General features: G+C 43.3%; 1 protein-coding gene across 10 annotated transcripts in view; it reads right to left on the minus strand.

Annotated features, from left to right (window-relative positions):
• The window catches only part of Frmpd4 (FERM and PDZ domain containing 4), a 659278-nt gene extending 656607 nt beyond the window's left edge, over nt 1-2671 (minus strand). For 4 of the 10 annotated variants that reach the window (XM_031371308.1, XM_031371232.1, XM_031371221.1 and 1 more), the window contains exon 1: nt 1041-1423. In XM_031371308.1, the coding sequence (XP_031227168.1) occupies nt 1041-1081 (41 nt within the window). In that variant the 5' untranslated portion in view covers nt 1082-1423. Of the gene's footprint in view, nt 1-1040; nt 1591-1745; nt 1804-2291 lie in introns of those variants that run through there. The other 6 variants (XM_031371291.1, XM_031371278.1, XM_031371300.1 and 3 more) reach the window with 6 other exon arrangements.
• Between the last annotated feature and the right edge of the window lie 5543 nt (nt 2672-8214).

Consider the following 8214-nt stretch of genomic DNA (forward strand, 5'->3'; position numbering starts at 1 on the left):
TGATGCAAACACCACATTTCACTCATATCCGATAGAATAAAGTATAGCATGATACTTCCCATATTGAAGACAAAAAGTGCCTATCTCACAGGGGTTATTGCCCTAGACCTCCAAGGCACAGGGTCTGTCAGAGTCTTGCAAGGAAGTATGAAGGCATAGTTTTTCAACACCTCTCCTGCCCACATCTCTCAGTTATTGCCCCAAGCACAAGACCTGACTTGTTGGGTTTCAATGAAGGTTTTGGAAGCACAGCAGGGCAGGGAATAGATGAGTACTCTGACCAGATACTACTTAGGTAGCCCCAAAGTGGCAATGCTACTAACTATTCTTTTATCAACACTGCTGGGGAAAAAATCGTCCTGATTTGATGATTCGTCTTCAGTTTCAATCATAGCACAGCTACTTAGAAGCAAATTTCTAAATCTTCAAGGCTTTAGATTTTCAGTTACTCAAAGAATGGCTGAAAGCCTTTCTCTTCTACCTCTATGACTTTGCCATCTGGGTCGCTGCTGGAAACATCCGGGTCAACCTTCAAACTGACTTTTCCAGGGCATGGAGGTCTAATTTAGGAGTGGGAAAGGGGTCTTTGGGTCCTCACTGTTTGGAAATCAAGTACCCAAGCTCGAAATACTTCTGGCTTCCCTAGTAAAATCCATTTCAACCATCATCTCTTGGCCCTTAACATATAGTGTGAACCCCTAATCACCACTGGGGCTTTTTCTGAGGGAAAACAAGCTGTCCTGAATTTCTGGTGTTGTGTGGTGTGGTGTGGTGTGGTGTGGTGTGGTGTGGTGTGGTGTGTGTGTGTGTGTGTGTGTGTGTGTGTGTGTGTGTGTGTATGCGCTTTTACGCTTGTGGCTATAAAGCCCCATCAGAAAGGGAGAAATAAGTTGAAGGCAGCAGCCTCGGGTCCTTTTCTTTAGGTCCTACCTTAGGCTTGGCTGCTCTTTTAAGGTTTTGCTCTTTCCAGCCCCCAGAAAAATAAAGCACCAAGTTTCTGCGGCAGCCCTATGTGCAAAGAAAACCCGCGCGGTCCCTACCTGGATAGCTTTGCAATCTTCACAAAGCTGAAGACATCCATGCAGGCAGCTTGGGGACCCCAGAGCCTGGAGGCTCCGTTGCCCCTTCTCACACCAGCAAAGGCAGTCTCAGCAGCCCCATAGCCAGGACCTCAGTGCGCCTGGGGATTGAGTGGCAGCGGCAGCGGGTGGTGGCAGAGACCCAGGAGGGCCAGTACCTGGAGGCGGCGGCTGCTACCCCCCTCCGGCCGTGAGCTGCGTGTGCATCCCCAAGCAGGACCATTGATGGGCGCCCGCTTCGGGAAAACTCAATGGAGAAGGAGCCAGGCTGGGCACAAGGAGCGGGGGCGGGGAGCACGGCCCGGGTCCTGCGCCCCGCCCTGAGAGCTTTGGTTCTGAGGACCGCCAGGCGCCCTGAGGACCAGAGGCTAAGGTGAGGGGTGCTGCTCCTGCTACCCAGCCCTTGGGGCCCAGTGTCCCACGCACCCCGAAGATCTCAGACTGAACCAGGAGACAGCGGGCAAGCTTGGCACACGCGCACGCACCCCTCAAAGCACTGCAGCTGCCTCCCTGCCTCCTTCCCCAAGCCGAGTCCCTTTCTCGCCTCCCTACCCCCACCCCCCCCAGGGGGAGGGGGCACTCTCCTGTCACCCGTTCCCGGAGCCTCCAGATCCTTCAGATCTGCTCCAACAGTCCTTAGCGTGCTGCAGGACCGTGACACACTACCTCCAGCTTCCAAAAACCATAGGGAGAGCAATGCAACTGCAGGCGGCCCCAGGCTTCCGTAAACAGAACTAGGGCTCGGGAAGGAGCGAGGACGATAAAGACGGGATCATTTGTCAGAGGGAGGGAAGGGAGATACCCAACGGAGTGGGTTCAGTTTGGAGAGCTCAAGAGTTCCCTCTGCTTTCCCTGAACCACTGGAGTGAAACGTGGCTGTTGGGCTGACTCGAAAGGTGTGTTCTTTGGACAGCAGCACCACAGCAGCGTCGGTGAAATAAGCACAGGATGCATTTGCGGGGTGCAGGGATAAATACAGCTGCTCCTTACTAGAGGAAAAGAGAACTCAGGGTCCCAGGAACTGGGGTGGGGGCGGGGTGCAGCGCTAATTAGGAGGGCTGAGGATGACAGGGAAGGGAAGGGTTGCTAGTGAGGTCTGGCGGGGCGGAGCAAGCTGCCTTTTCAAATTGAGGGTGGGCAAAAACCGTAAAGGGGACAGGGAGAGAAATCTTGCCTTGCCGGAGAAGCATAAACCAAACACTGAACACTCACCTTAGACAGAGTAAACTCCAAGTTGCAGCCATTTAGAACTCCTAGGCTTTCTTCTCTTTTACATAATTACCTTGGATAATCACGCCTGTTCCTTAACTCACTGCTATCTTTCCTTGAGGTTCAGGCTTCTCTCAGGGCTTCACCTTTTTTCTTCTTTCTCTTAGAATCTGAAGGAGTCTTCTCTCGAACTCTTCACAATTTCTCCCCAGAGTCAGTGAAGGTCAGCTGGTTTCACTAGAGTGGGTACCCCCACCTCAGACAGCCTTCACCTGGCGACAGGGCCACCGCACAGAGCCAATGCCTCCCGCGAAAGATTGGAGGCTCTGGCTTGGAGGCTCCAGCTAGCCAGTGCATCTCTCTCTCTCCTCTCTCTCTCTCTCTCTCTCTCTCTCTCTCTCTCTCTCTCTCTCTCTCTCTCTCTCTCTCTCTCTCTCTCTCTCTCTCTTTCTCTTTCTCTCCAAGGGATTAAGGAAGAGGAAATAGGTTTAAACTTCCCAGACTTCTGCTTCTGCTGTTATATTTAAAGTCTTCAGTATTCAGACCCGGGACTTCCATGTTATTTTTAAGGCATTTCTCTCCAAATTAAACATAAAACCAGTAACAATCTGCACAATCTAGATGAAATAAAACTCAGGCATAAATTACAGTTTTTCTTTTGAATAGGCAGGACAATTTTTTTCCTTTAGCTTCTTATATGAAGCCTAGCTTAATGGTTTAATATAAATTCTGTAACTTCTGGAGCCCAGGAGGCCAAAAACAAAAAACAAACAAACAAAAAAAGACATTGGCTTTAGAATACCCTATTGTTTGAATAAAGTAATTAGAATTTGAGTAGGCTTTATAATTTTTAAAGCACTTATGTATTTGAATCTCATAGTTACCCTGTCATATAAGGCAAAATACTGAAAAAGAGAAATCCTTTCCTTTTATGACAATGCCATCTCAAAGACAGATTAAACACACACACACATACACCATCAGTCAGAAAAGGATACATATCTGAACTGTGCAAAATCTCTCTATTCTTCTTTAAGCCACTGTCTCTGTCAAAGAAGTACTAACAAATACCTAGATGCTGGGACCCTCTCCCTCATTTTTCCCTTCTCTCCTCCTCCCAAACACTTACCTTGTTCTGGCAACATTGGCCTCCTTGCTATTTCCCAAACATACCTTTCAACCTTAGGCTTTTAGCCTAAATTATTTCCCCTTTCATGGTTACTCCATGAGCCTGGAATATTCTCCCATCAACTTGCATTGTTGGCTCTTTGTGCTATCAACTCTGCACATAAATACTACTTCCACAAAAAACCTGTTGCAATTGCAAGATCTCCATACTCTGGACTCCAGGTATCTATCGCTGTTTTAGGTTTGTTTTTCCTGTTGCCAGAGCACTTATCACCCACTAGCATATTATATAATTTATTTTTATCATTGATGCTTTCTGAATCTTCTGCTGGCATAAAAGCTCCACAAGGGCAGAGATTTCTCTTGGGTTTTGTTTGAGCTTTGATTTTTTACTGCTAGTTCTCATGCCTAGAACAGTTAGTTACCTGGTTATAGAAAGACCTTAATACATAATGTTTAATGAACTACATGCTCTTTAAATTCACAGCCAGAATACCCTTAGTCAAACATCCCAGGTAAGTATAGTTGCTTCTGTGACATTATGGCTGATTTTTATGTCTCTCCTAACCACTGTTCTTCCCTTTATACACTCTATCTTCTTTTGGATTACTAATGATAGTGGTGACAACCCTGTCTTATTCTCCAGTTATTTTTTCCCTCTTCAGTCCTTCTACACTGCCCACAATAAAATGGAAACTGATTTCTTCCCCTCACCTCTGTTTCAACATCTGGTAGCAGAAGATCTGCTTAGCATCTATTGGCAGCAGACCAACTCTCTGATGGGATAAGGAAAAAAAAAATCAAGCAATGCCTTTCTTGGGCTGAGGAAAATGTAGCTCAGTTGGTGAAGTGCTTGCCTAGTATGTAAAAGGTTCGGATTTCCATCACCAACCCCAAATAAACCAGGTATAATGGTACATATCTGGAACTCCACAACTCCAGAATTCACTTGAAAGGTGGAGGCAAGAGAATATGGGATTCAAAATCACCCTAAACTACATGTAGAGTTTGAGTTCAGCCTGGGATACATGAGGTCCTATCTCAAAAAAAAAAAAAAAAAAAAAAAAGGAAAGAAAGAAAGAAAGAAAATAAAAAAGAATAGTTGTTGCTTATGATAACAGAACAATTGGAAAAACATTTTTTAAAAGAGTACTCAGTTAAGGAAGATTTAGTGTAGAGTTTACAGGTAGAGCTAAGGAGTTGAGCACCTGCCTATATGCAGAAGACCCAGGGTTCAATCTACAACTTTGAACTAATAAATCTATTCCAGATATCACATAGCTATTTATTCAGTAGTGAATGTGACAGGAAATAGGCATTTTGTGTACTTGTAGAGAAAGCCTCCCTTCAAGACATCTGGTCTACCTGGAACAGCTGGCATTGGGGTTTCTTGCTGTGCCAATTTCTGCACTACAATTATGAATGGTACAGATGCCTCCTCTCCACAGCAAAACAGTCACCAGGGGAAATGACTGGCTTTTCCAGGCTTTTATTCTCCTCCAATAGAGTAATTGTCTGGTATGTTTTCTAATGGTTTGATAGCATTTTCTAAAGCAAAGTCCCCCTCCCCACACCTTTGTTTCCTAACTCCTGTGAAACATGCTAACACAGCCAGTTCATACCTCTGAGCCAGCCTGGCAGCCAGCATGAGAGCTGAGTGGCTGGTCCTTAGTCCCATCCATCTCTCTGTGCCAGATGTGTACAGCAGAGATACTAGGAGATATTTCTTTGTCTAGCATGAAACAGATCTTCCTAAAACAAACAAAAAGTCCCAGAATTGAATCTTGAGGACCTCTGTGATTTTCTGAAGATTCAGCTGTAGCCTGAATAATCTCAAAGGCCTTTCTAGATCTTATAGAGTTACACATGAGAAACTTTTTCCTAGCCTTGTGAAAATAACTGCTTAATTTGCTTTACTTAGAACTAACATTCTAAAAGACATACTGTCAAGCTCTGTTGGATACATAAGAGAACAGGCCATCAGATTCAGTGCCAAGTTCTGTATTCAGTTTCCCCATGTCTAGAATACAAATAATAACAAAGTCCTACCATAGGACTTGATAATTGGACTACATGGGAATTGAGGCACATGGCTGCTAACTCCAGAAAGATTTCTATAAGCATGTAGACCCTAGGCAGTACTATTAAAAAAAGAGTTTCTTCTTTGAGTGTACTGTGAAGTTGAGCAGGGTATTGTGCAGGGACTAACCAAAGGTGAGCATCGTTTCCTACAAATTCAATGCACATTGGTAAGGCCTGTCACCAAGGTCCAGAATCATGTTATATTTTGTTTCCTGGAGGCCTCTCAGAAGCAAGAGGGAGGAATTTTGTCACTATTGTCCTGAGAATCCACTGTGGGCCTAGATGTTCTTCATAAAATAGAGGTTGGGAAAAAAAAAATAGAGGTTGGGTTTTATTTCCTGATATCACTAATGAGTAAATAAAAGCAAAGTATCCACCCATTTACTTTATGAAGATCCTCCCATGTACTACAGATTGTTCCAGGTAATAATGTAAAATTTTGCCCACATAGTCTACTCATTCAGGGATAGAGAAGGCAGGATTTATAGTGGTTTGAGTGAGAACTAAAATGACTCCTCTAGCCTCATATATTTGAATCCTTAGTTCCTAGTTGGTGAAATCATTTTAAGAAGAATTTGGAGATATGGCCTTGTTGGGAGAAAGTATGTCACTGAAGATAAGACTTAAGGCTTAAAAGATCCAAAAATGGGCCCAGTCTCATTCTCTCTGCCTCCAACTTACTGATCAGGATATAAGGTCTCAGCTACTGCTCTAGCACTATACTTACTTGCTGCCATTTTCCCCACTGTGATGGCTCCCCTTCTGAAACGTAAGCAATCCCCCAATTAAATGATTTCTTTTATAAGTTGACTTTGTTATGATGTGGCATCATAGGAATACAAAAGTTACTAAGACAGGGATAGACAATAGGCAGTAAGAAGGAGGAAGAGGAGGAGGAAAAGGAGGAGGAGAAAGAGTATTAAGAAATGGCTGTAACTGAGAAAATAGGCCATGATGTGTAAAGAATTAAATTCAATTTTATTAGAAGGGGGTGAGAAAGTGGGTACTTAAGATACAGTAGTTAGAGAAGAGTTCCTTAAGGAAGTGACATTGAGCCACAGACAGAATGAACAGGAAGCTGCTCCTATTCAAGGTTCATGATGCAGAACACACCATATAGAAGGAATAAGGACATAACAGGCACAGAGGTTCTGAGGCAAGAACATCTGGGGTATGCTTGAAAACTGAGATGCTTGTCAGTATGTTTATCGTCAGAGTACTGTGTTTGGGGACTAGAGAGATGGCTCAGCAATTAAAAGTGCTGGCTGCTCTTCCAGAGCACCCAGGTTCAATTGCCAGAAAACCACATATCAAGTCACAAAGGTCTGTAACTAAAGACCCAGAGAATCCAATGCCCTTTTCAGCCCTTCGCAGGCACTATACACACATAGTACATGGACAATGATGCAGGCAAAATACACATAAACATAAAATAAATTTTAAAAAGAAATCTAAAAGAGTACTGCAATTTAAAATTTTAAAAAGAGCAAATAGAGCCAAAACCAGTACACCCACTGTGTATGGTGCCAACACTGGGAAGATGATTCTTTCATAAGAAAGCAGGATGAAGATGGTGAACAGATGGCTTAGTGGTTACGAGCACTAGTTGCTCTTCTAAAGGACCCTTGTTTGATTCCCAGCATCCATATGATTGCTCAGAACCCTCTTTAAGTCCCATTCCAGGGGATCTCAGGACCTCTTCAAGCCTCTAAGGACACTGAATGCACATGGTGCACAGCCATACATTCAGACAAAACACTTATACACACAAAATAAAGTAAATAAAATATAAATAAGAAGAAACAAAGCAGGTTAAACAACCTATGAAGTGCAAGCCAGTTCATTCTATCTGCTTCAGTTTATGCTTCCAGGTTTCTGCCCTGCTTGAGGTCCTGCCTTGACTTTCCCCAGTAATGGACTATTACCTAGAAATATGACATGAAATAACTGTACTCCTTTTTTTAAATCAGGTTGCTTTTGATTGTTGTTCTTTATTACAGCAATAGAAACTCCAATTAAGACAGTATCCAACATCTCTTCTGACCTCCTTGGGTACAAAGCACTGAACCTCATGCACATACATGTATCCCAACAAAATACATTTAAAAAAAAAATCTAAAAAAACAATGAAAAATAAAATAAATCATTACAATCTTAAAAAACAAAAACAAAAACAAATGTGTGGAGGAAAGAGGTGGAAAGATGATTTTGTGGTTGAGAAAATTTGCTGCTCTTTGCAGAAGACCTAGGCTCAGTTTCCAGCATTCATATGTAAGTCCAGTACAAGGGGGATCTGCTGCCCTCTTCTGGCATTTTTGGGCCCTGTATACAAACGGTGCACAAATATACATGCAGACAAGCACTCATACATAAAATCAAAATAAATAAAATTTTAAAAATAGTTTTGTGTTAATCAAATAGATAAATGGATATAGAAACAGAGTACATGAATATACATAATGGAACTTTAGCTTTAAAAAGAACAAAACTATGATATCTTCAGGGAAATAAACAGAATTAGAAATAACTACATTAAGTCAAATAAGCCAGCCTGGGAAAAATCACCACCATGGTTTTTCTTTTCCGTAGAATCTAGATTTACGGCTGGGCAGTGGTGGCGCGTGCCTTTATTCCCAGCACTTGGGAGGCAGAGGCAGGCGGATTTCTGAGTTCGAGACCAGCCTGGTCTACAGAGTGAATTCCAGGACAGCCAGGG

This window comes from Mastomys coucha, chromosome X (assembly GCF_008632895.1).
Source record: "Mastomys coucha isolate ucsf_1 chromosome X, UCSF_Mcou_1, whole genome shotgun sequence".
NCBI lineage: Eukaryota > Metazoa > Chordata > Mammalia > Rodentia > Muridae > Mastomys > Mastomys coucha.